Genomic DNA, 25213 nt, shown 5'->3' with positions numbered 1-25213 from the left:
AGAGACGGGGCCTCCGAGCGGGAACCAGGACAGATAATTACATCGTCACCGTCTCTTCCGTGACCTGTTTGGAATCGCCACGATATCAGCATGCGAAGAAGATCTCCGAAGGCAGAAAAGGCAGGAAAGAAGAAGGACGAAAACGGAGAACACGATTAGCCGTCACTCTGCTTGCCTTGGTTGAGGTGTCGCCGTGTCGTTGTGAGTCGGCCGGTCCGTACCACCTTTCGAAGACTCGTTGAATTCGTGAATCGTCGCAGCAAACAATAGCATGGGCTGGTAAGACGGAGATGCCGAATGAATCTATCCCGTTCCATAGACTAAACAATGACGCGTCGCTCCCTCCTGAGATATCCCATTTGTTCCCAGTCCCAACAATCCTCATCATGAACAGAATGCCCAAATCTAGTCACCACTTAATAACCTTCTGAGGGAAGAATTCATCGATAAGCTCAAGATAGTATGGCTAAAAACAGTATTAGCGTTTCTCTCTTCATTTTCTTCATCTCCTTTCCAGGGACTTCGGTTTGTCTCTCTTACCTTCAACTCCTCAACTTTTGGTACTTCGTCGGACTTGCTGTAGAGGTCGTAGGGATTGAAAGCGCGAACGGCATGCAGCAGCGCTTCGTCGCCCTCAGCCATGAAGTCCATGTAGGCTCCCTCCCTGTGCCAGGGGTAGAAGGAGTGGAAGCGCACCATGGCGAGAGCCTCGGGGGGTAGGGTGCTCTGATCCTTGATTACCAGGTACAGGTACTCGTCGTGGCCCCAGCACATCATGAGATTGTTGATGCCGCAGCCCGGCTGATAGATGCCATAGCGTGTGCCGTAGACCTCGTGGCTCGAGTCGGGGTTGGCCTTGAATGTTTCCGGGTAGATGCACCGCTCGTCAAACTGGCAGCCGACGGGGAAGGTGTCGCCGACGACTTCCCACTGGCCCTCGGCGCAGCCATCGAAGAAGAGCATCAGCTTGCCCAGGTCGTGGATCAGGCCGACCAGCTGCATCCACCGGGGCTTGCCGTCGCGCCGAATCGCCTCGGCGCTCTGGAGCAGGTGGTGGATCTGGCTGAGCTCCGTGTCCGGGTCGCTGTTGTCGATCAGTGCGTTGAGCTTCTCGATGGCCTCCCAGACCGTCATCTCGGGCCTCTTGCGCGTGGGCGAGTAGAAGCGCTGGCGGGCTGCCAGGTTGTGGGCCACCGTCTGCTTGGCGTGCTGCTCGGCGTAGAAGCCCTTGACCCGGTCGCAGGCTTCGTCGTACTTCCGGAATGCCGACTTGTCCTTGTCGCTGTCGAAGCGCGACTCGGCGTCGAATGCCGTCGTCTCTGAGGTCGCCATCCCTCGGAGGATGTTGACCATGGCCACGGCGTCCGTGATGGCCTCGAGCGCCGGCCCGTCCCGCTGAGCTGGGCGAATATCAACCGCAGCCATTGTTTTGGAGAACGGTGGTGAGATCAAAAAAAGAGTGTGCGTCGGGGAAGAGAAGAAAGAGAACAGAGGGGTTTCGCGGAAGTTTCGGGCAGGTGCTGATAAGGTCCCTGTGGGCAGGGCTAGGGCTCACGCCGTATGGCTCGCTTGGGTCGTAGAGATGCTTCTGCTGGCAACAGACGAAGTCCCGATGGAAAGCGCGAGGGAGGATGAGGAGGAACGTCGAAAGGAAACTGAGAACTTAAGGTTGAGGCACCGGGGGCTAGTACCCCTGGGGGCGAGTGCCGCCTTGATATACCATGGGTTGCACGCCACAGCTTCCGAACCGGCGGTCAGGGGAGGAAGGGAAACTGTAATAGTGGAGGAGAGTGACAGGATCCTCGACATCACGATTGGGCCGGTGTTGCAGAGAGCAAAGGACGGTGAATCCACGTCACGAAGGGTCTGCATCTAGGCTGACGAATCTCGGACTCATCGGATGCTCGTCGTTGGAGAACACGAGAAGAAAACATGGTTCTGTCGTTCCACAGACCCTGTACCTGATCGATAGTCGAGATGATCTCACCCCACTCGAGAGCGACATCAAGGGTTGTTGCCAAAGCCACGACATGTGGCCAAGTCCAGAATCTCCTTGCCCTGGAACGAGTTGTCGCACTGCGACAAGATGGTGTTCACGGGGTGGGTTCGCGGTGGCCGAGATAGGCAAGAGCCGGCGAAACTTTCCCATCTGGGATCAAAGGCAGGAAGTTGTGGCGAACCGCGTCCCGCCAGGGTCAAAACGGATTTCCCTTTTCGTACCTACCTTAGGCAGCTTTCTCCGGTCGCGGCTCCCGGAAGTGACCTGCGCCAACGGAAACCAAATTCTCACCATTGAAACGTCGTTGCATGAGCCCAGCGCAGCCTTGTTGATGATCACGTAAGCGGGAGTATCTTGCGACTCGAGATTGTTATCAATTGAATAATTCAAGTTGTCAATTTCCTCGCCAGTGTCAGGTAATTACTGTGTACCTTAATTACACATAGTACAGTACATACCATCACAAGGTTGCACTTTAGTTACCTGCTATAATCATTCTGTGTCAGGTACCTAGGTACGTTTAGCAATCTATTGTTTCCCCCATGGTCATGTGAACACGAGAACGCCGGCACTTGGACGCCTCCTGGTCTAGATACCTGGTCAAGAAAATTTGAACTTACAACAACGGAGGATCCCTTATTTTTTTTTCCGTCACATGATGCTCCTGATCTAGATACCTGGTCGAGCAGGATACCAGAGTAATTAGAACTAACAGCAACGGAGGATCGTTTGCTTGCCATCACAGGACGCACCGACGTTCACATCTTCCATCGCTTTCAAACACCACGAAAAAGGAACTCTATACTTCGTTGGCTTCAAATCTATCCGCTCCTGTCAGAAAGAAAGAGAGACAGTGGACATGGCTCCACAAGTACGGACTAGGTTATGGGAAGTCGACCAGCCCACCTGCACATAGCGAGACTTGTTTGAATACCGTGGGGGATCGAATCCTCCTGCCAAGATCTTGCGAACTGCTATCAACCCCAGGAACATCCAAAGATTGAACCGTCGCTGTATTACGGATGTATACATGTGTACATTATTTGGCGAGTGCAATCAGGCGATGCGCTTGGTGTTCGGCGCCTTAGCCGGCCTCCCGGACAAGCCAGTATTGCGCCCCCAAGCCTGGAGCATGTCGAGTCTGACGCTCTCGGTTGGCCGGGCATGGTCTTTTTGCGTTTCTTCCAGGATCGAGATCATTGCATCTTGCTCTTCAACCTTGTTGAAGTAGTGACCAACTGCGCGCGTCAGTCATACGGCTTCGGGCAGGATGCGAACCCCAAACTTACAGGCCGCGATCGCCATGCACGATGTGAACAGGCCTGGCGGGGTGAAACTATTACCGCGCCCGATGCCGCAAATCTCCCGGACCGTTGCCCGGATGCTTTCCTGACCGTCGGAGTGATGTGAGTGCCTCTTCATGCAATACAGGCGGGGGCTCAGCCAACCTCAACCTCGTTTCTCTCCTCGGCTCGTACCAGTGCGCCGGATTTAACACGGTGGTCCAGCAAGAAGAGTCTTGCAAGCCTGTGGTGCTGCACGCCAATCACTGTTTCGACAAACGGACCGAAGGTTAGCGCACAAGCGGAGATGAGATGACGGCAGGTGAACTTGCCTTGACAGCTCCGATGATACCAGATTTCTGGAAAAACAGCTGAACCCCGTGAACCCTTGAAGACAGGGTCGTATGACGGCGGCTGTTCTTCAAACCAGCGACGATTCCATCTCTCGAGTTCGTCCCAGGACTGTCGACGATGCTTGTCGGTATCGAAGCAGAAGTTGACAACGTCGGCACAGTGCATCACAGCCAAGTTAGCCCAAGTGTAATCATCCGTCTGGTCGAGAGACCTATTGACGAGGCCAGGATGGACAAGATTCAGGCACACTGGCTGCCTCTTTGTCACGGCGCTGTATATTTCCTGTCGCAGCCCAACCCAGAAGGACGCTGCGCCAAGGGTTCCGGGCTCGAAAGAGCGCTCCCGAACGAACCTGTACATCCCTGGCAAGTGGCCCCTCCCGATAGCCTCCTGATGCCCGTGGACACCGTTGTCATCGTCCTCGTCTCTCAGCCCGGCTGCGTCCATCAATGAATCGTCAGTATACCGGGGAAGTGTCAACGATGCGCCCGCCATTCCTCAACGGCTGACGTACCATTCATTTCCTCCATGACCTGAAGGATGATGGTTGCCGCAAAGAGGTGTTCGGTCCAGACGGACTGATAATCCTTGCTCATCAAGAGACCCTTCATGATGTTGATGCAGGCCTCGTTGTGCGTGTCCGCCAGCCGGTTGTATTTCTTCCTGAGACTGCCGTCGCTGAGCGTTTGTCCCAAGTGGCGTGCCGAGAGGGCGAAGATGGCGTTCAGCAATACAGGGAAGTCTTTTGCCATCTGAGGGACCATGATCTCGAAGGTATCTAGATCATCATTAGTCTCTTCTCCGCTTTGGCATGGGCAAGTGAAAGCCGCAGTCGGAGCCACACCGGGGTCAATACGTACGATGCGGATCACACAAATCGAGCTGCGGAGACTAGTGTCAGCCACCTGTATTAGGGGACCCGGATGAGGTGATGGTCGTCATACCCAGATGGCTAGCTTCTCGACAAAGTGACGGAAGAGGCGGGCCTCTTCGGGATCTGTGAGCGGCCAATTCGGGGCAGGGGGGTTAACGACGGAAGAAATCATCATCCGTCGCAAGCGCTCTGGGGGCGACGCGGGTCGATACTGCGTCATGCCTGCTGATACAGGCGGACTTTTCTGGGACGAGGATCCCGAAGCCACGGGTGAGGAGTCCCATACTGTCTCGGACTCGTCTGGTTCGCTATCTGGACTCGAGGCATCGTTGGTGGCAGCATGCGACTCATCGATGAAAACCACTTTGGCTCGACAAAGTCAGCACGCTTCCGAGTGGTGGTAAGTTAAGGGCACTTTTGACTGAGCAACGGTGGTAGAAAAAAGAAAAAGAGGACGAACATCTCCTTGGCGTTTTGACCCATCGCTGTCTTTTGCCAAACTTGAACTGGTCTGTAGATCAGGGAGTCAGTGAAAATGAAGGTGACGAAAAGGGGGTGGTGTGGTGGTGGTGGTGGTGGTGGTGGTGGTGAATTGGCCCAGGGCCACTTACACTTATTAGACTCGCGAATCTTGAGGCCCGGTGGTCGGCATGGCTCGTCTGCACTGAGGCATCTGCCGCAGGTTGGTGTTACTCTGTCGCCTGCAAGAAGTGGTCAAGTCAACATCATGCACATTGTCGCTTTTGGCAGATCGGCGCCCCTGTTGAAGGGTGGGTTGTGATGAGGACAGGGGATAGAGAGCGACGGAATAAGTGGGGGCGGACCAACATCTGAGATGATGCTGTCGGCATCTGGCGCTAAAGTGGCAGTCCTGGTCAGAAGGTCCAGGTCTCTAACAACCTCTCGGCAATGAAGGGGAGAGTGGCAGACTCACCATCCAAACTTGGCTAGGGCTTGGGTCGAGGAGCCCGACCCGGATGTGGCCGTGCCGTGCGGCGACATTGGCAGGGCTCACGCTTACACCGGAAGCAACAGCATGCTCGATCGGGCCGCAGCCACAGAGCGGGAGATTTGGGGTCACTGGGCTGGGCTTTAATCTGGGACCTGGGAGCCAGAAACTGGTTAACTCAGAAACGGTACTTCTGGTTGGTTGGTTGGTTGGTATGGTAGTTATCTGTTTCCTCTTCTTCTGTTCTCTTTCGGTGTTGTAATTTCGCCAGGATGCGGTGGCTGAAGCCCGGAACAAACCTGAAATTCAGGCTGTCAGTTGCCCGAGGAAGGGTGCGGAGCAGCAGCGAACCCCCCCGATGAGCTGAAAACTCCGGCCTTAGGTAACGGGTTGCCCCCACTTTTTGGGGCGCCGCCAATAGTGTAAAAGCAAAGATCCGGTTATGCTTGGAGGACGAGGATTCGCCGCGAGATTCGCCGTAGCGCGTTCCTGACGTAGATCGCTGAAGGTAACCCCCGCGAAATGAATTGGACCAGCAGTCTGGGAACGGTCTGGGGCAATCTGGGGTGCGGGTGATGATGAGTGAGGGGTCGCACCATGTCGGCGGCACTCCAAACAATAATCTCGGGATATATTGCCTTGTCCACGCGGTTGGGTTTGCACACCTCCCAGGCCTCTCCAGCCATGTCTTCAGTGCGGGGAACAATTCCGGGGAGGGGTGGTGTGAGCGGCGCCGTCCAATCCTGCGTACCGAAAAGATTCCCTTCAAGGCCGCTTCGCCGTCCCAACGTGCGGCAACACCGCCCAACAAATGCACCTTCCCTTCCTGTCAACGCCGCCACACCGAGAACCAAATCATGAGCTCCGTGGCCCCTAGCAAACGCTGCAAAATGTCACCGAGCTAAGCACCGGGCCAGCCACACCCAGACAGCAGGGATCGCCAGTTTTGCAACGGCGCAAGCACGCACCACCCCACCAACCAAACTGCAACTCCACAGTTCCTGTCACCAAACATGCCTATTGGACCCATGTGAATCTTCGAGAATGCTCGCTTGCTCAATTCCCACCTGTCGGGATGGACCCCGGGCCGAGTCTTGGGACTACATCTTAATGTGATCTCTTCCCTCCCCCCTCAGAACCTGCGGTCTCGGTCGGGTGAGTACTCCCACGCCAACGCCAACAACAGCCCTAGCCATTGGCGAGCCGGTCCATCGTCAGCTTTCCAAGTTGATTCTACCGCATCCGCGGCCGACCACTGCATTTTCTGAGCGGAGGGGTAAACTGCCGCCAAGATGGCCTTAGACGATGCGCCCAGGGGCGTTGTGCCCTCCGACAAGCTGGAGGTGGGAGGGGACGACGAGAAGGAGCAGTATACCCAGGATAAGGTCCAGCGTCTCGAGGCCAAGAACCGCGTCATTCAGGGCGCCAAGACAGCGACGGAGAAAGAACAAAAGATGACGCTGATGCAGGGTATCCGCCTGTACCCGAAAGCCATCGCCTGGAGCGTGCTCATCTCGACGTGTATCGTGATGGAAGGCTACGACCTCTGTATCGTAAACAACTTTTGTATGTGCTCGTTCGATCCTGACCCCGCCCGGCATCCTACATGGAGGCTGACCGAGTTGGTTACCTAGACGCTTTCCAGCAGTTCAACAAGAAGTACGGAAAACAACTGCCCGACGGCACTTGGGAAGTGCCAGCCCCATGGCAAGCCGGTCTCAGCAATGTGAGTGTGCCCGCCCATTTGCTCTCGACGGAATCGCATACCGGCGGGGCGGGACATTTAGGCGCACCGCCCTCTTCCACATCCTCTCCCTTCCCAGCACGATGAGATGAACCATGATGAGATTAGCTGGGCGGCCGTGCTGACATGTGGATCTCCCTGACAGGGCGCCAACGTTGGCGAACTCTTTGGTCTTCTCATCAACGGCTATGTGTCGGAGCGGTTCGGCTACCGCTGGACGGTGATTGTTTGTCTGATGCTGATCAACGCCTGGACGGCCTTGTTTTTCACCGCCCAAAACGTCCAGACGCTGTTGGCAGCCGAGATCCTCTGCGGCATCGTACGAGCCCTTGACTTTCCCGCACTCCTGAGCAGTTCGCTAACACGCAATTCACGGATAGCCATGGGGCGTCTTCCAAACCCTCACAATTACATACGCTTCTGAGGTCTGCCCCGTGGCGCTTAGAGGTTACCTTTCTACGTACGTGAACTTCTGCTGGGGTCTTGGCCAACTCATTGGAATCGGCGTCATCATGTCCATGCTGGACCGGACCGACGAGTGGGCCTACCGTATCCCATATGCCCTGCAGTGGATGTGGCCTTTGCCGCTGGCCATTGGCATCTTCTTCGCCCCTGAGTCTCCGTGGTGGCTGGTCCGCAAGGGGAAGTTGGATAAGGCAAAGGCCGCCCTACTGCGCCTCACCAGTCTAAACCGAGAGACCGATTTCAACGCGGACGAGACCATTGATATGATGGTGCATACCGCAGCACTGGAAGAGAAGACAACGAGTGGTGCTACCTACCTTGACTGCTTCAAGGGACACGATTTGAGGAGAACAGAGGTGAGATGGGCGGCATTTTGCATAACCATTGGAGACCTCTCGAAAGCTGACTGACCATCTCCCCAGATTGTCGGCATGTGCTGGGCTATTCAGAACCTGTGCGGCAACTCTTTCTCTAATTACTCGACGTACTTCCTTACCCAAGCCGGTCTCGATTCCCACAGCGCTTATGGGTTCGCTCTTGGCCAATACGGCTTCAACATGGTGGTATGTCAGGCAACGCCTACTCGGCCGGTGTTTACTGGTGCTCTGGTCATGAGGAAAGAGCTGACGGTGTCGGCTAGGGAGTCCTAGGAGCTTGGTTCCTGATGAGCCGCGGAATTGGCCGCCGATCGCTGTATCTGTACGGTCTCTGCGTGCTTTGCGCCATGCTCCTGATCCTCGGTTTCTTGGGCCTCGTCCCCGAGGCGCACCGCAGAGAAGGGTCCATCGCCACGGGTAGCATCATGCTTTGCTGGGCATTGACGTACCAATTATCGGTGGGCACCGTGTGCTACTCGCTAGTCAGCGAGATCTCAACGCGAAGGCTGCAAATCAAGACCGTCGCCCTCGGGCGCGTCTTCTAGTAAGTGGATCTCGGTTGTCCGTAAACCGCCGCCGGCTGCTAACGTCAGGGCAGCATCATTGTTGGCATCTTTTGCTCGGTGGTTACTCCGTACATGCTCAACCCCGGGGCGTGGAACTGGAGAAATTTTGCAGGCTTCTTCTGGGGCGGCATCTGTTTCCTCTGTATCATCTACGTCTATTTCCGCGTCCCCGAGCCGAGGGGGAGATCGTTTGCTGAGTTGGATATGCTCTTCCAGATGGGAGTCAGCGCTCGCAAGTTTCCCTCCACGCGGGTCAACGTGTTCGAGGAGGATATCGATGGCGACCTCATGAACGAGTATCAAAAGCAGACAAGTGCCAAGGGTCCAGTCAGCGCCCACATCCCGTAGGGCGTGTTGGAGATACGAGAGCAGAATAGATAGTCAAAGACACGATCCACCCTACAGTGGATGCCCTGGCGATTTACGGGAGAGCCGACAGTCCCTAAGTGTATCTTGCCGGGTGTCTCGAGCGGCTCAGCAAGGCTTGCGCACATATTCCGTACAGCATTTGTTACAGCAATTCGTACATTCAGCACCAACTACACGAATCCCATCATGCCAGCGTGTTGATCAACGAGTATCCGTTCGCCAATCAACCATCTGCCTGGTCGGAGTCCATCGCTTGAATGTCGGTCCTCAAGCATTGATCAACGGTAGCATCGTGTGCGTGGGCTCGCCAAAGACTACACTAGTTGTAGTGTATGGAGTGCTGGTGGGCTGAGAAGCTCAATGACGTAATGGGATGTGCCCTCTGGAGAACTTGAAAGCAACTTGTGTGTATGCATTACTTCAGCGACCGATGACCTAGATGAATCTCTCCGAGGTCTATTATTGGAAACACTTGTGAGACAAAAGAAGACGTGAATATCGATGAAAATGGTGTAAAAAGCCCAAGTTAGAATGCGTTAATCAGGATACCAAGTGTACATACAAGTGCGGCAAGATTCCAGAACACTCCAGATGGTCGAGGAAGTTAGGCTATGGTGTCTTGAGGACACTGTCGCTGCAGAGGGTTTCGCATATTCCTGCCAGGCTTATCCTTTGAAGTCCTAAAACGTTAGAAGTATTCTGTTATGAAGCTTAAGCATAAGTTGTTGCACATTCTGCTTTCGCTGGGGCCACGATGGATGTATTTCCTACGGTGTATGTATGTACTGTACCCTGTATGTATGTATGTACATACTCCGTACTTCTGGTACGGTATCGTATGAACATGCCTTAGGTACTCTGTACGGTACTCACTTTGCCCAACGTACCCTGTACCTAGGTACCTTAGGTACCTAAGGTACGTTACCTGATAGGTGCGGCCCATTCAATTTGTAGGTAAGGTAGTGTACGTACGTGTGTCCCGCGCTTGATGATCAATCAAGGAGTGGTACTCCCTACACTTCATCTCCCAGCAGAGAATTGCCGCTCCCGCCAAGCACGCAGAGTGAAGATATGCAGCTCTTGATAAAAAAATTTCACATATTGGCGAAACATAGGTGGTCTCTCTGGGAGATTTCCTGCGTTACGAGCACTATCTACACTACTTGAGTAGACGCTTGTGGGAAGAACTACGGAGGAGGAACAAGCGACTGCCAAAGCTTGGCCTTTGATCCCCTCTGTGTGGCTGGCATTAAGCAGCGGCTTGGCAGACCCCGCCCCACTTTGCTCAAGGTCATTCCACCTGCCCGGCACCCAGCGCCCAAGTTACTTCCGCTTCATCGACGCAAGATAACTAGTTAAGAAAGCGACAGCCGCCAAGGAACTCTTGATTAACGGAAGACTTGGAAGAGTAAACCGGAACATCCAGCAAGGACAGGGAGACCGGAATCAAAATGGCGAGCGTCGCAAATACAACGCAGACACGTACCCCGTCGGGGTCACAGCCAACGCGCCCGAAGGGTGAGCCAAGCCATTTCCGTCGGCGGGGAAGAGATCTGTTTGATTTGGATGCCATGCTAGCGGTACTGTAGATGATGCAAACTGACAGGACTTGTTTGCTCAACGACAGGCATTCTCAAGAACTCGTGTCGCCGCTCCCCTCCAGTCTCCCCCACCGACGGCCATAGCTTGCCGCACACTCCGGAAGCGAGCTTTCCTCTGTCACCAAAGGAGGCCAAGGAGTTGACCATCGCAAACACACAGTACAATGCCGGGCACCGCCGCTCATCATCCACCACGGCCTCTCGGCCGGGTGGGTCACGCCGGCAAAGCTCACTCCCGCCCAATGACGGCCAGGAGGAGCAAGGTCAGCGGCTGAAGTGGGACGAGGCGAACCTGTACCTGACGGAGCAGGAGCGCACCAGCACGATGAAGATCAACGAGCCAAAGACGCCCTACGCGAAGCACTACGACCCCTCCGAGGACCCGTCAGACGAGGATGACGATGACGATGACATGGACAAGGTCGACGGCGCGCCGCACCCGACCGGACAGCAACGACGGTCGCAGACGCAGCGCAGACGCCACGGCGCGCCCTCCGACGACGAGATCCCGCGCCTGTCGCTTGGCGAGCCCGAGGAGGAAGTGCCCGAGCCGTCCTCGCCGCCCCGGCCGCGCGCGGTGCACGTCGACAGCAAGGGCAGTGGGCACGACACGGACGGCGAGGAGTACCTGGTGGGGCTGAGCGCCGAGGAGCGGGAGAAGCACCGGCGGTTTGAGGAGATGCGCAAGAAGCACTACGAGATGAAGAACGTGGCTGCGTTGCTGGGGCACCCCGAGGAGCTGGAGGAGCTCGACGATGATGACGACGACGGCGACGGCGATGCCGCGGGTGAGGGAAGACCCCCTGTTCCGCCTCTGCCGAGTCGGGTCAATGGAACATCGTAGATACGATACGGACGAGACAACCTGTTAAACCGATGCTAGGGAAGAGGATGTTCAAGAGAGTGGTGATGAATCGTGGTGGTGACGACGACGACGACGACGACGACGATGATCCTTGGAGGTATTATTCTTGGGTTTACATGAGACTCGGGAAAGCTCTCGCCAACAACCGTCATTACATGAGAATTCGGGATGAATAGGATGCTACGTGGCTGGCCGTGTATTCGTGGCAGAGGGAATGGTCTGTATTGGGCTACGTGACAAAGTTATTTGTGTCTCTTTGCTCTACTTTTGTAAACCCCAGGCCGTTTGGCAATGTAATAATGTGTAGGCATGAAAGAGGGAAAGCGTCTTTTTGAAGTATCATAGCAGCCCTTTGCGCGCCAGCTCAACCTTCCTCGCCGCCTCCCCAGCCTTGAACCCGCCCTTAGAGATGCAGATCCGCTGCCCTTCGGCGAGTTCGAATTTGTCCTCGTGCGACGGCCATTGGCATGGGCAGTGGTGGGGGAAGTGGACGCACGCTGTCGACCGGTATTAGCCATCGGCCTCTCGGGGCTGCTGAAGCGAAAGATGACCTACCTAGTGTATCCGGGCATAGGTACTTGTCGCAGTGTGAGCGCGCGTATTGTGTGCGATAGTGGGACGAGTCGCTTGGCACATTTTGGGGTTGGCGGTGTTGCTGTCCCCCACCACTAAACATCTGGTCAAAGAAGCCAAACTGTGCGGAAACGAGGCTGGCCAAAGCCAGAACGATAAATGAAACCAGACGCATCGTCGACCACTCTTCACGCAATACCGTTGTGAAGACTCGAGGGTTCGCCCTGGTAAACAAAGGTTTGTCGACGGGGAAGCAAATGGGGTTGTCGCAGCCCTTCAGTAAGTTGTCCGGAATTCGTTTCGTACAGATTGTAGTTGACTTGCTGGCCAGATCAGTGAGGCGACCTCAAAAAGCGCAGCGGCAGGCAGGGATGGTGGGGGGCCCCTGCCCACGAGGTGAGCACTTGAAAGGCGTGATCTTATCGGGGACATGGCTACTGCTGACTCAGCAGAAAACTTCACCCTAGCGCTGCAACACACGCGCTGGAGCAATAGCCGTGCTTTCGAGTTTCGGTCCCCCCGTTCTGGTCTGGTCCCGGGATCTTGCTCTCGAGCTGCCCGCCCACTTCTGTGCATCCTCAATTGTCGCGAAGTGCTCCGTCAGGCGGACCCAATGCATCTCGCACGGCTGCAGCGGCCCCTTCAGAGGGCTGCTGCTAGCAGTGCCCTCCCGTTCAGCGCCGTTCTGCGGCCGACGACGACGACAACAGCCCTCGAGGAGCGTTTCGGCCACCTTCGAATCTCGTCGCTGAATAGCGCCAATGCCGCGGTAGAGGGCAGGCGTTACGCCACAGTCAAGTCGCAAGGCGCCTACAAGCTCAAGTCGAAGAAGACGATACCCAAGAAGATGGGAGCGAAGAAGACTGGCGGTATGCCCGGCTGTCCCGCTTGATTGCTGCTCCAACGGAGGGGCTCTCTGCTAACGCTCTCTCTCTCTCTCTTTTTCACGTTCAGACCAGTATGTCGTTACTGGAAACATTATCTACAAGCAGCGCGGCACGATATGGCATCCGGGCGAGAACACCATCATGGGCCGCGACCACACGATCCATGCCGCCGTCTGTGGCTACGTCAAGTACTACCGAGACCCGCAACGTCACCCCACACGGCAATACATTGGTGTTGCGTTCAACCGGGAGGACAAGTTGCCGTATCCTCCAACATCGCCCCGCAGACGCAAGCTCGGCCTCGTGGCGGTGCCTCGGAAGGTCGAACGGCCGGCCGAGGAGACCACATCGCCGAGCGGCATCCCGCTCTCGGTAACGCGGCACGAGACGGTTGCGCAGGACGAGAAGGAGGCTCCTAAACCAGCGACCGAGGAACAACCTGTCGCCAACCTACCGGAGCCGGTCTCCCTGACCGATGGCAACGCGGTCGTCGCCAACTTGATCAGGGAGAAGCTTCAGAGCCGGCAGATTGCTCAGGCCAAGGCGGAGGCGAAGAAGCTCGAGCAGCTGAAGGAGCTCGAGGCACGCAAGGGCACCCGCGTCTTCCACCTGCAGAGCGACTACAGCTACCGCGAGAGCAACTGGGAGATTGGCCGTCTCGTCGGCGACGCCGGCGTTGTTCCCGGCACCGACCAGCCCGAGTCGAGGAAGGCCAAGTTCCGCCTGCGCAGGAGGAAGCGCGTGGTTCACTTCAAGGGTATCAAGAAGCGCAAGATGGCCAAGGCCGCCCGGCGCCGGGAATACAGGAAGATGGTGCGCGAGAAGAGGGCGGCGAGGATGGCTCAGAGGGCAGAGGCTGCTGCAGCCGTGAAGGCTTCTCTGGGCAAGGCTGCTTCCGCGGCTGCAAATGCAGCCGCGGACAAGGGCGAGGTTAAGGCCTGATCGCCTAGCGCCCCTGGGCTGTGTGCTATTTGGAGGATGAAGGCTGAGTCCAAGCTTGCATCCGGACAAGGGAGTTGTGGCCGGAGATATACTGTACAATATTCTGTCACAAATAGATTATGTTGTAACAAACACCCCGGCGGTCTCAGAGCTTGGTTTGGTATTGGTTTACAATGGTAAGTGCAGACTCCATTCCTATCCTAAGAATTTCTTCACATTGACCGCATACGCAGAAATTCAGCGCTGCAATGCAGCGATTCGCTTTTTGTCCGGGTTAGGCTTTGTTCAGGTGCTTATTCCTCGAGCTGTTTGCCCTCCCTTGCGCGGCCAGAGCGGGTGGCATGGTGGCTTTGGAATGCGGACACCCAAGACGAGGGAACCTCGAAGCAACTAACCCCTCTCAGAAGAACAAGAAGTGTTGTTCTCTTTGTCATATGGCTTTTTTTTTTTTTAAATTCCGGATTTTAGGGACAGAATAGCCAGCCCGACCAACCTCAGCCCTGAACCCCTACGCATGTACGATAATGCCCCTGATCCCTCACGCTTGTTTCTCATGATTCCGTGCGCTTGCCTCGATCGCAAAATTCAAGGCCATGTATAGCATCGGGAAAGCTTCGTACATGCGATGGGCCGAGGAGCAGAGTCGGGTTTTGGGCGGCGTGAATAGTGACGGCCCCTCCAATCTCGTGGTCACTCAGCACTCGGAACTTGCTTCCACGCGAACGGAATCCCCAGGCTCGCCACCCCGAAATGGCGTGGTTCCAGATGCCGCTGCCCAAGTTTTAGTTGGCACGCAGGCTGCATGCGGCTCGCAGAGCCGCAGTCGGAGCCCGGATAAGCCTGGAAACCGTCGAACACTTTCGTCGTCCGATCGTCATTCCCCAGAGGCGACCTTTGTTAGCCAGCTTCAGAGACCAATGTCACACCGCATGACACAAGGCCATCACGAAAGTGGCCATGATTTCATACCATCAACGCTCTCAGACTCGTCCGTACGCTCAACAAGTTCAGAAACTCCGTGGCAGAGCCCGTCGAGCACCTCAGGTAGGAAGCGCGACCTGGAACCATCGTTCAAGGGCTCTCCTCGCCAAAAACGCCGACTGATGGCGGAGATGGACCATAAAGCTACCTCGCTCCGAAACTCAGCCCCCTGTGGTCCATCTAGCTCTGAAGCCGATGGGAGGGAACGACGCCGCGGCGGGCCCCTCCTAAGGAGAGGCGCCCCCCCTATTCAATCCTCGCTTGCTGTGGGGATGATTTACGATCCCTTGCCGTCCACCACTTCCTACTTAGACTCGGAGCGGGAGAATACAGGCGATATCAGGGGCGACGCATCGATCGAGACCATCGATTGCCAACCATGGCCAAGCTACGAAGCCGACATATCGTCTGCGATACAGCCGCGGGAATCACATGAGGTACGGAAGAGGAATGGCTACTCATTCTGGTGCATGGCTTCGCCACCTGCCGTTGGAAACGCTGTTCCGTGGCCCAGTAAAGGAGAAGAGGGGGGGTTCGGCAGCGGAGCTGTCTCCTCGCAGAGTCATGGGAGCAGTATCCGTACAACACGGATGAGCACGGGCGGGACTGGAGCGTCTGAAGCAGTCCCCCAGGATCCCGAACCGCAGCCAGAGAGCCATACGGAAACCAGCGCCGTCGTAAAGCACGCCAGTCAAGGTGCGCTTCATGCCTTGGAGAGCACCAAGAGCAGAGGGGGACGATGGCAGGATAAGGATACAGACCGAATTGGCGGTCAACTTGACAAGACTCCCATCATCATGTGTGGCAGAAGGCGCTATTCGGATTGGACTGGATACTGGGGTAAGTGAACCCCAGGCTCGCCCTGCGCTCGAGACTGTGTGGATGCTCACCCTCGGTTGGCGCAGAAGGAGTTCCCCGCAAGATTCCGGGAGCAGGGGCACTGTTTCCTGAGGGATATCTTCCTCGAATTGGACATGCGAATCCTTGGATATGCCCGATTCGGGACTGCCAGACTGTCTTCCCACAGGTCTGGGCTCTTGGCGGACACTTCAGCGTGAGTCTATCGGTGCTCCAGATCCGTTTCCCAGTCTCTAGGGGGTCAAATTGCTTTCCTTGGAACTTGAAGCTGACCAAGATCCGCAATATCAAGGCGGCTCATCGAGCCTGCCTCCTCAATGACAATCTCGATGGAACTATGTCTGTGGTTGGGAAACGCAAAAGTGCCGACCCGAACTCGGGCCGGATGCCTCCAATGGTGGTCTCGAGACACGCCGTCGACCCAGTTACAGCTCCGCCGAGGGCGCCGCCGCGACGACCTGGGCGCAAGAAGAGGGTGGAAAGAAGCGCAGATGCAGAGAAAGACGCAGCGCAAGAACAAGCTCAGGGCGACGGAGACGATCGCGAGCCGCGAAACGCTACCGTCTCACGACCGCTGACTCCGGTTAGCATGACGGAGCAGACTGAACTCACGACAGCGAAGGAGCCCGGAGCGACTCGGCCCTGGCAGTACCTGACGATGTACCTGCCGCACACTACCCCCCTGCCAGACGATCCCCTGGTGCTCGAGCTCCTCTCGTTTGCGCGCCGGCGTGACCTGCCACAGAGCTGGAAGTTCCAATTGGTGGGAGGTCTTCCGGCCACAGGGGCGTTCTGTGCCTTACTCGTTTACCTCTGTGGACCTACGAGTCCGTCACCGTGCGATCTGTGTGCCGGGCTAAGCGGCACGGGGACGACGCGAACCACATCCCCCGGCGAACTGCCGTTTCCAGGGTGTATCACGCTCCCAGAAACAGCTTCATCCGCGCTGAAGGAGTTTTTTGGTGGGCCGACAGCCTGCTGCAATCGTTTTTGCCAACAACCTGTTGGGATCGGCAAGGAGACATGCTCTGTCTCCTCCAGGTTCTCCTTGTCGTCTTCCGATCCGGGGGAGGCACCTGCAGTGGCGGGAAGCGCGACCAAGGAGGAAGGAGTTGTGCCTCCTCAGCAAAAGGACGCCGATGCGCAGGAAGACGCCGCCAGCCCGGATGCTGTTAGTGACAGCGACACAAGCATGACCCTCTCGCCAGCTGCCGTCACAAACAGCCCGGAGTACCAGACGGCATTGCCCGCCCGAGTGATTGGCAGACCCAAGATGGTATCCATTGGGAAGGCCGACGAGGCAACCGCTACGACCAAGACGAAGAGACAGAGCCCCATCCGACGGCTTGCCGCCAAGCTCGGGGCAAAGGCGGTGCGGAGGGAGGTGGCGATATACAAACCGAGAGAGTGTGTGGTCCCGGAAGACCGGGAGGCCGAGGGCGAGAGTCAGAGCACGACGGCCGAGGGCGGCACGGGGACGAGGCGGTCCCGCCGCCTGCTCGATAAGCAGCAAAAGGAGCAGCCGCGGTCGGCGAGCCAGCAGAGCGCCGTGTCCAAGAGCTCGTCGTCGGACGGCGCTTCTCCGCCCAGGGCGTCCAGGCTGAGGAAGGAGAACAAGAGTTCGAGTACCAGCCCTGGGAGCGGTAGCAGGGCGGACTGGGACCCTTTGGGCGCACAAGGCCAGAACAAGACAGGGGCTGCGCCTTCTCTGTCCCTGATGATGGCCGACTGGGAGATTGCGCCGGGCAGGATCCGCGTCAGGGATGACAGGGAGGGCATAGTTGAGAGTGAGTGGTCGCCTTACCATTGCTGTTAAGCCGATGGTCCCCATCAGCTACCTAGGGTACCTTACCCACGACAAGCCCCTTATTTCTAGGGGCAAACTTTAAGAACTGCCATTGACTATTTAATATGTTCTCTTCTTTTCTTTTCTTTCCTTCTTCCTTTTTTCCTTCTATTTTCTTTTTTTTTTTTAAAAAAAAAGAACAATCTGACCCGATCACAGATGTTGCCTTCTCATCCGCATACCTCGCCGAAGGGCGTGCCGTTCCCGTCATAGACGGTACGACCTTCCAGGTCATTGAAGTTCCCCCGGGAGGCAACCTGCACTGGACAGCCGAGGAATCTAGAATGCGCCTGTGCTCGGTCGCCCAGGGCGTCATCCGCGTGAGATTACCAGAAAAGGAGTTTCCCATAGGGCCCAACGGTATGTGGAAGGTTAAGCAGGGAGTATCTTGTGCCGTGGTGAATCCCTTGTACTTAGGGGCTGTGATACATGTTACCACGATTGGGGATCATGGGTTCTAAGGAGACGTGGTGAGTAAGAAAACCCCGCATGGGAGTAGGGGAGGGCGAGAGAACGTGGCGTGGAAACCCATCACAAGGACGTAGATGTAATGAGGTTAGAAGGGGTTGTTCGAAGATGGCGAATCACGATGAATGAGCGGGCGGCCCAGCTGCCTGGATGACCGTCGTGATCCGGGCGGCGATCCGTTCTTCAAAGGCCTGAAGCGGCGAGCGACGTGGACCACTCTCGTGCCATGGGTATCATCACTAATATCAAATATTGCGCCGGACTCCCGTTTCCCCTTTTCCTACTTCCCTTCCCGACCAAACCAGTTGCGCCGACCCCAACCCGTCATAATCTAACAGAAAGTGATTGCGACCGTGTCAACGGAATATCCTGCGCCCTCCTGTCCGCGTGGGGAACCTTTCCACTCCACCCTGCTGTTGCTGGTGAAAAATCCATTGCATGCCAACACCGCCGCCCTCGAAGCCCTTCCTGTACCGTCGGACTGCCTCACGGAGATGCTCCGGCCGGAGGGGCCCCCGACGGTCGTCGACCTCGGAATCTTTCGTTTCCCTCTTCTGCGCATCATCTGCATCACCGCCGTCGGCCGTCGGCGTTGGCGCGGCGGTGGCCGGGGGTGTCGGGAAGTCGGTTTGTTTCTCGCCCAGCTTCTCGATCCACTCGCCCTGCACCCGCCGCGCGCTCTCAATGATGTCGCCGATGAAGACCTTGGCCACTGCACGCATGCCGATGACGACGTTCTCGGCGACGGATTGAGAAATTGTCGCGTTGACGAGCTAGGCAAAACGTTAGCTGGACCCTTTAACCAAGGGCTCGGTGCGCATGCCAACGGAGCGCCCAAGCGGAGCAGCCGAGGAGATTCCTCACCCTTCTGACAGACGCCTTACTCAGATTCGCAGCGCGCCAATTCTCAAAGCGGTAGAACTGGTCTTCCGAGAGCGCACTGATGAGCATGCCCCTCAGGCGGTGCTCCTCCTCCTTTTGCTCCTTGGTCCGGACGTCCGCCGTCGCGGCGACTTCGGTCGGGCCTTCGTCCTCGCCCTCGCCCTCGTCGCCACCGCCCGCGCCGCCAGCCACGCTCTTGCTTCCCCGGACACCGCCTTCGCTTACGCCGCTGACGGCCGTGGGCGCGCGGCCGCCGGCTACCGACGGCGTCTGCTCCCGCGCTTTCTCGGCCTTGGATTTGCGACCGCGCTTCTTCTTCAGCGGCGCGGCGGTGCTGACCTGGCTGCCGCTGACGAGGCTCATAGCGTCGGCGTCGGCGGACGGGGACCGCGCGCCAAAGAACGCCGATGACGAGTCGTCGAGATCGGGCGGAAACGAGGTTTGGCGGAGCGGGTGTGCTGATGTTGGCCCCGAGGCTGTCGAGATTGTGGAAGGTTTGCGGCGCTTCAAAGCGGGCGCTGCGGCGCCATCGGCGGTGCGTTTCTTGTTGGTAGACATGTTGTTGATGCTAGGCTGCTGCGGGTGCGAGGACGGGGGAGAGTGCGGCGATGGCGAGGCCATCGTTGGGCGTTTTCGTTCTGACGGCAGGCGCGCGAATCAATTGAAAGTGGCAGAAATTCGGGCGGTGGCAGAGAGGGCCGTGGTCCGAGCTCAACTTGGAAACTCCCCAAGTTACTAGGTAACTCCTAGTTACTTCTTTGAAGGAAGCAATGACAAGAGTCGTAGATTTTCGGAGGACGTGGGTTCGGAGGTTCAACTACAGTGAAGTGCAGCCACAAGCCGGGCCGTCATGCGGAAAGGCGGATTAAACACGCAAGACCGCGTACCTAATGTTGGAATGATGTGACTTCCCATCGCGTTTCTGGACAAGACGCGAAGACATTCAGACCCCTGCACGCCTCCACTGAGCCGACCAGCTCAAGCGAATCTCGCGCTCGGGCCAGATGCATTATACCAGGGTCTGGATTCGCCGCTGGAAGCCGAGTACAAGTACCCACTGCTTGCAGCGGACCTCGACGGTTTTTTGGTTCAAGTGCCTGCGGCCGTCTCATCCAACAGAGAACTGCTTTGCCAACAGAGCACACTCTAGTTACAGGCCGAGATGACGCACTCGTCGCATTGGCTTGCAACCAAGTGCACGCCCTTGACAAAACATGAGATGGTGGGTTAAACACAAGCCTTTTTATTACATTGAGACCCAGCAAGACCTCGGGGCCGGAGAGTCCTGCTCTTTCCCTTGTCGACTTGTTCCATTGCGACTAGTCCCTTAAACGCTGTTCGACCTCGGGAGATTTCCGAGACCAAAAACTCGGGCTCCGCCTTGGCCACCTTTCGCCTGCGTAAGGTACTGTGGTACTTCGTAGCGAAACATTGTCTGACTCGCGGGGTCTAAACGTGTATACATCCGTGTATGCATATGTACATCCATACGAACCTGACGTAAAGTAAGCAGTGTTCCGTAGTGTACGGAGTACGGATTACATAACTACGTACCGGTAGTGTTACCATGAGAATCCGGGGACCGAAAATTTTCGAGGCGAGAGGGAGCGGAGTATCGGGCCCGATCCATCCTGGCTTTCTGTTCGACAACTTTTTGTACGTTTTTAGAGCGCAAGTCATCTGCCCGCCCCTCCAGGGTCCCACTCTCTTGCATCAAGGAGGCCTGATGGTCAAGCCTTCTTTGCCGTCTCAATTCCCTCCCAATCACCCACCCCGCCAAGCAGGATCCCATTCGGCGACTCAATGGCTCACTCCGAATCCTCGTCTGGCTCCGAGAGCCCGGCGCCCGTGGTCAATGGCGACAAGAGCAGGCGAAGCAAGAGCAAGAACAACAACAACAACAACGGCAAGAAGCGGTCGCGAGAGGGAGACCCCAAGGATGCTGCCAGTGACGCCGATGCTAACGGTGCGCATCCGCTCGGAGAGCGCCGCTCGAGCGTCAGCAAACCTGCGCGGGACTTCCGGGACAAGCCGGAGCCGCCGCCCAAGAAGAAGAAGAGAAAGACGCCGGCACCGGCCGCCCCCGCCCCCGCCGTAAAGGAAACGCCGACGGCCGAGGAAGCCGCCGAACAATCGACCCGGTCTCCGAGCCCCGTCATCGATTTCGACGGCCTGAGCCGGCCCAGCGTCGGGACGCGGAAGCGCGTAGATGAGGACGACGAGCAGAAACAAGCCCGGCTGGAGCGCATGAAGGGTGCCGTCCGGACGCTCCTCGAGTGCGTCGGCGAGGACCCCGACCGCGAAGGCCTGCTCGCCACGCCCGACCGCTACGCCAAGGCCATGCTGTACTTTACCAAGGGCTACCAGGAAAACGTGCGCGACATTGTCAACGGCGCCATCTTCCAGGAGGGCCACAACGAGATGGTCATTGTCAAGGACATTGAGGTCTTCAGCATGTGCGAGCACCACCTGGTTCCCTTCACCGGCAAGATGCACATCGGCTACATACCCTCCAACGCCGTCATCGGCATCTCCAAGCTGCCGCGCATTGCCGAGATGTTTGCCCGCCGACTCCAGGTCCAGGAGCGCCTGACCAAGGAGGTGGCCAACGCCGTCATGGAGGTTCTCAAGCCCCAGGGCGTCGCCGTCGTCATGGAGTCGAGCCACCTGTGCATGGTCATGCGCGGCGTCCATAAGACCACCAGCACCACCATCACCAGCTGCGTCCTGGGCTGCTTTGAGCGAAAGGAAAAGACCAGGAACGAGTTTCTGAGCTTGATCGGCGTCAACCGCTGATGATGCCCATGTTGTTCTACAACGACCGGGGCGGCCGGGCCGTGCCAAGCATTGAACGGGATATGCGAGGCGGGGGACGTACAATGAGGGAAGGTATATATCCTTTTCTTTTTCTTTTTCTTTTTTTTTTCAACAAAATGGCCGCCGTATAACTTTTTGTATGGCAGCAATGCCGGGAAAGCGTTTGTCGAAACCCGTCTTTCGACTTTTTTGCATCGAGCTGGCGTTTGGGGGTTCAAAGAGGGCACAGGGTTTCATCCGGAGGGGCCATACACGTAACCTGGTATTGTCACTGACTGGGCGAGGATCTCAACATCGGGCTGGCTCTCTTATTTCACGCATTGGCGGGTGGTCGTTTCTTTTCTCATATCTGCAGTCATTCAACACGGCAGTACACGCGCTCTCAGGGTTCATTCACACAGGGGTGGGGTGTCCCGACGGGAGGCACGACACGGATATCAGTACCTGTGGGATCATTAGACACGCGGCTCAACTGGTTTATTTCGGGCGACTTCAACCGCCGCAAACAACCATTTTTTTTTTCAACTACCTACACCCTCCTTAGCTCCTCGTTTTATCACCGGGGAGAAGAGACAGAAGAAGCTTGGCGCTGATGTTCATTATACACGGATTGTGACAAGCCCCGGATCTGCGCCCACCATCGTTTCAGTAATATACAAACGCCGGGGAATGCTCGGTTGAAATCTTCTTCATCGCCTTCATGAGACTTTTCTCACTACCTTCCCAACCTCACCCTTCTCGACGGCCTCCACCCTAGCTTTTACCACTCTCCAGACCTCTTCGGCAACCTCCTCGACCGACGACCCGGCATCGATGACGTGGAGGTCTTCCTCCTCCTGTCTGAAGCGGTACTCGACGCCCGTCAGAGGTTGGGTGGTGGGCGGTCCCACGGCGATCTCCTCCCTGGGACCGACAGCGCCATCCTCGGCGATGACGGTAGCCGTTCCGATCTTGCCCAGGCTCAGCCCCCAAAAGAGCTCCCTGACGCGCCGCTGCGTCTCGGCCTTCTCATAGGCCTCTCCGCCCCAGCCACCGCGCGCCCTGGCCTGGTTCTCGTCCAAGTCGAGGAACAGCACCAGGTCCGGCCGCGGCAGGCCAACCTCTGGGGCGCGCGCCCAGGACAGCGTCAGGGAAGGGTTCTGCTTGGCCGCCGAATAGACGATGCCGCTGTAGTAGTAGCGGTCGCAGAGAACCGTGACGCCCGCGGACAACAGCGACGTAATCGTGTTGCTTTTGTGTTTTTACGTATATATATATTACCCCGTCTTAACATGACAAACCGCTTCAAAGGGGGAAGAAGAAACGGGGGGGGTGAAGGCATACGCTGCTTCCCACCGATTTGCACTGAAGAGCAGGTGAATGACGTGATCCTCCATGTCGACTTGGCTCTTGAGGTACGAGTCGATCATCTGGCCAATTGGCGTTGTGCGGTCTTTGTTCCCGATCAGGATCAGTTAGTTAGCCAGTCAGCCCAGGGCACACGCTCTGCTGCGTTTCAGTTTCACAACGGCCTCTCGCGCTGGTCCCGACCCCTCCGACCACCCCCTTCTCTTTTCTTACGTTCTCCTCTCCCCCCCCACCCCTTTTTTCTCTTTCTCCTTCCCCCCCCGCAGCGCTACTCAGCGCTGCATTTTGGTCTTGATATTGGTCTTGGAACGTACCTGGGAACCGCATCACCTTGACTTTGCGCCCCAGCTCGACAAAACGCTGCTCGAGCAGCTTGACCTGCGTCGTCTTGCCGCTCCGGTCGAGGCCCTCGAGAACGACCAGCGCACCCCGGGCCACGGCAGGCTCGCCGGGGCCGTGCTCTGAAGTGCCGCGATCATCGGTCTGTGCCTGTGTCTGGGTCTGGGCCGAATCGGGCAATGACGGGTGCGGGGCCGTGGCGGCGGGATTGACGAGCGCTGAAGCCGCTGTCGCCAGATCATTGATTGAGGCCATGGTCGGTCTGGCGAATCAATGCAATTCACATGAAACGAAAGGGCAAGCAGGGAAAATGGAAGGGGGCAGAGATGGCTGGGCCAATTGTTGCTTGCTTCAAGGTCGGGATGCAGTGCTGCAAGATTGATGGAATCGGGTGTCACTGTCCATGTCACTTTATCGTTGCTTGGCACGCCGACAGCGTTGAAATTCCGTGGGGCACTCGCAGGCCGAGCTCGCCGCAAGCATGCGGCGGCGCTGGGTTGGCTTGGCGCCGGTGCTCTCGAGGTGCCCTCTTTCACGGCGATTGATATGAGACTTGGAAAGTCGATAAGTGGAGAAAGTGCCAGCTGTCACCCGGGATGGAACGTCAGCACTGAAGAGAAGAATACTGCGCAGTAGTCGAGAGAAGCTTGCAGACCAACGAAGGCCTGGTGAAGCGCCTCCGGTCTGCAGTAGTGGACGAATCCGTCGCAGAGCGCCCGGGCCAGCGGTCTGCTGCACCAATCGAGTGCTGTTAGCTCCCACGAGGTGGGATCGCTCAGTTGCGCTTCCTCCATCTCTACGGCTGTACATACATTGTAGGAGAGTGCAGCGGAATCCTTACGGATACCCCGTTAGTACCTAAGTGTACATACATACGGAGTACTACATACATACAACGGATGAATCCTACGCAGTGCGAAGTAAACCGTACGGTTATTTATGCTACCATCTTCGGCTGCCGAAGGCCCAGTGGGGTATTCTGGAAACAAGCCCATGAGAGAGAGGGGCTTTCCTAAATTGTAACCTGGCAGCCGTTATAAAAAGAAATACGACCAGATCTCCCGATGAACGTCGCCTCCAATGCCGCTGCCGGGGCCCCTACCTTAGTGCGCCTCGTCCACTGCTTGCCTTGCTCCCCTGAACCTTGGAACACTGAGGAAGTTGCGCGCGGTATGCTTGACTTGTACCACCTCACCTCCTTCTTGCACTCAAAAGTAGAGACGCCCTCCTCTCCTGGGCAATATATACAACGGCGGCAGAGCTACAAGTCCCTCCCCCTTCGGAAAGCCCGTCAACTTGACCTGCCTGTCCTGCCATCATCCCAGCCAAGCGGGCGAAGGTGCGCCGTTGCGCTGCTGTGCCGCTCACGAAGGAAGAGTCGCATTTGTCAAGCTCGGTCGGACATGTTGGGAATGATCAGGCCCATCACAGGATTTTCCTTTTTCACCTTTGCTCATTGGCGTGCTGGAGTCGCACCTCGTATGACATTGGAATCTGACGTCCCTGGGCTTCGTAACTTGGCTCTCCGGCCGAGACCGCAAGCAGGCGAGATGAGCTGGTTCGCGCTCGACTTCCAAACAGCGCAGCAGCACAGGTTGAATCGGCGCTGCTGGGTGGTCTCGGTTGATCTTGCGCTCTGCAAGTCCACCAAGTCTGAAGAGTGGAGCCACTTAACGCGACCTTGGTCTCATGCCGCGTGGTGGAGAAGGCGAGGACACGATGATTGGCGTTATCGCCTGCGAAACCTGGCACACCGCGTCCCATGGGGCATGCGATCGGCTTCTGATTGGGCAAGCCCAGAGGCAGCCTGCACCGGCAGCTGCCAAT

The 25213-nt window shown here is 57.0% G+C and overlaps 9 protein-coding genes across 9 annotated transcripts; 5 read left to right on the top strand and 4 right to left on the bottom strand.

The window, feature by feature from the left end:
* Positions 1-224: 224 nt before the first annotated feature.
* On the bottom strand, positions 225-1977 carry MYCTH_111314 (uncharacterized protein). Its single transcript, XM_003661011.1, has 2 exons — positions 541-1977; positions 225-466 (listed from the first exon to the last, which is right to left on the bottom strand). The coding sequence occupies exons 1-2, from the start codon at positions 1423-1425 to the stop codon at positions 410-412; spliced, it is 942 nt and encodes a 313-aa protein (XP_003661059.1). The 5' UTR covers positions 1426-1977; the 3' UTR covers positions 225-409.
* Positions 1978-2926: 949 nt separating this feature from the next.
* On the bottom strand, positions 2927-5674 carry MYCTH_2300024 (uncharacterized protein). Its single transcript, XM_003661010.1, has 11 exons — positions 5445-5674; positions 5339-5367; positions 5122-5211; positions 4971-5021; positions 4581-4873; positions 4497-4518; positions 4151-4414; positions 3615-4073; positions 3448-3548; positions 3289-3388; positions 2927-3237 (listed from the first exon to the last, which is right to left on the bottom strand). The coding sequence occupies exons 1-11, from the start codon at positions 5510-5512 to the stop codon at positions 3056-3058; spliced, it is 1659 nt and encodes a 552-aa protein (XP_003661058.1). The 5' UTR covers positions 5513-5674; the 3' UTR covers positions 2927-3055.
* A 1077-nt stretch (positions 5675-6751) lies between these two features.
* Positions 6752-9030, top strand: MYCTH_2076976 (uncharacterized protein; the record flags this gene model as incomplete). Its single annotated transcript, XM_003661009.1, has 7 exons — positions 6752-7025; positions 7094-7185; positions 7349-7522; positions 7584-8024; positions 8091-8231; positions 8309-8589; positions 8644-9030. The coding sequence occupies 7 exons, from the start codon at positions 6752-6754 to the stop codon at positions 8957-8959; spliced, it is 1719 nt and encodes a 572-aa protein (XP_003661057.1). The 3' UTR covers positions 8960-9030.
* A 1241-nt stretch (positions 9031-10271) lies between these two features.
* Positions 10272-11637, top strand: MYCTH_2300012 (uncharacterized protein). Its single transcript, XM_003661008.1, has 2 exons — positions 10272-10498; positions 10608-11637. Exons 1-2 carry the CDS (start codon positions 10432-10434, stop codon positions 11423-11425), a joined length of 885 nt encoding a protein of 294 aa, XP_003661056.1. The 5' UTR covers positions 10272-10431; the 3' UTR covers positions 11426-11637.
* MYCTH_2300011 (uncharacterized protein) lies at positions 11606-12438 on the bottom strand. The gene is made up of 2 exons (XM_003661007.1): positions 12002-12438; positions 11606-11943 (listed from the first exon to the last, which is right to left on the bottom strand). Exons 1-2 carry the CDS (start codon positions 12192-12194, stop codon positions 11786-11788), a joined length of 351 nt encoding a protein of 116 aa, XP_003661055.1. The 5' UTR covers positions 12195-12438; the 3' UTR covers positions 11606-11785.
* Positions 12439-12486: 48 nt separating this feature from the next.
* On the top strand, positions 12487-14126 carry MYCTH_2300010 (uncharacterized protein). The gene is made up of 3 exons (XM_003661006.1): positions 12487-12888; positions 12974-14024; positions 14082-14126. The coding sequence occupies exons 1-2, from the start codon at positions 12633-12635 to the stop codon at positions 13846-13848; spliced, it is 1131 nt and encodes a 376-aa protein (XP_003661054.1). The 5' UTR covers positions 12487-12632; the 3' UTR covers positions 13849-14024; positions 14082-14126.
* A 2573-nt stretch (positions 14127-16699) lies between these two features.
* MYCTH_2300008 (uncharacterized protein) lies at positions 16700-17610 on the top strand. Its single transcript, XM_003661005.1, has one exon. The coding sequence runs from the start codon at positions 16880-16882 to the stop codon at positions 17501-17503; it is 624 nt and encodes a 207-aa protein (XP_003661053.1). The 5' UTR covers positions 16700-16879; the 3' UTR covers positions 17504-17610.
* A 736-nt stretch (positions 17611-18346) lies between these two features.
* Positions 18347-19765, bottom strand: MYCTH_2300006 (uncharacterized protein). The gene is made up of 2 exons (XM_003661004.1): positions 18866-19765; positions 18347-18774 (listed from the first exon to the last, which is right to left on the bottom strand). The coding sequence occupies exons 1-2, from the start codon at positions 19502-19504 to the stop codon at positions 18358-18360; spliced, it is 1056 nt and encodes a 351-aa protein (XP_003661052.1). The 5' UTR covers positions 19505-19765; the 3' UTR covers positions 18347-18357.
* An 882-nt stretch (positions 19766-20647) lies between these two features.
* MYCTH_2300003 (uncharacterized protein) lies at positions 20648-22656 on the top strand. Its single transcript, XM_003661003.1, has 2 exons — positions 20648-21772; positions 22321-22656. The coding sequence occupies exon 1, from the start codon at positions 20687-20689 to the stop codon at positions 21677-21679; it is 993 nt and encodes a 330-aa protein (XP_003661051.1). The 5' UTR covers positions 20648-20686; the 3' UTR covers positions 21680-21772; positions 22321-22656.
* Positions 22657-25213: the final 2557 nt, after the last annotated feature.

The sequence above is a fragment of the Thermothelomyces thermophilus genome, chromosome 2, assembly GCF_000226095.1.
Source record: "Thermothelomyces thermophilus ATCC 42464 chromosome 2, complete sequence".
Taxonomy (NCBI): Eukaryota; Fungi; Ascomycota; class Sordariomycetes; order Sordariales; family Chaetomiaceae; genus Thermothelomyces; species Thermothelomyces thermophilus.
Note: the sequence above shows the minus strand (reverse complement) of the source record. Positions and strands in the feature narration are given on the sequence as shown.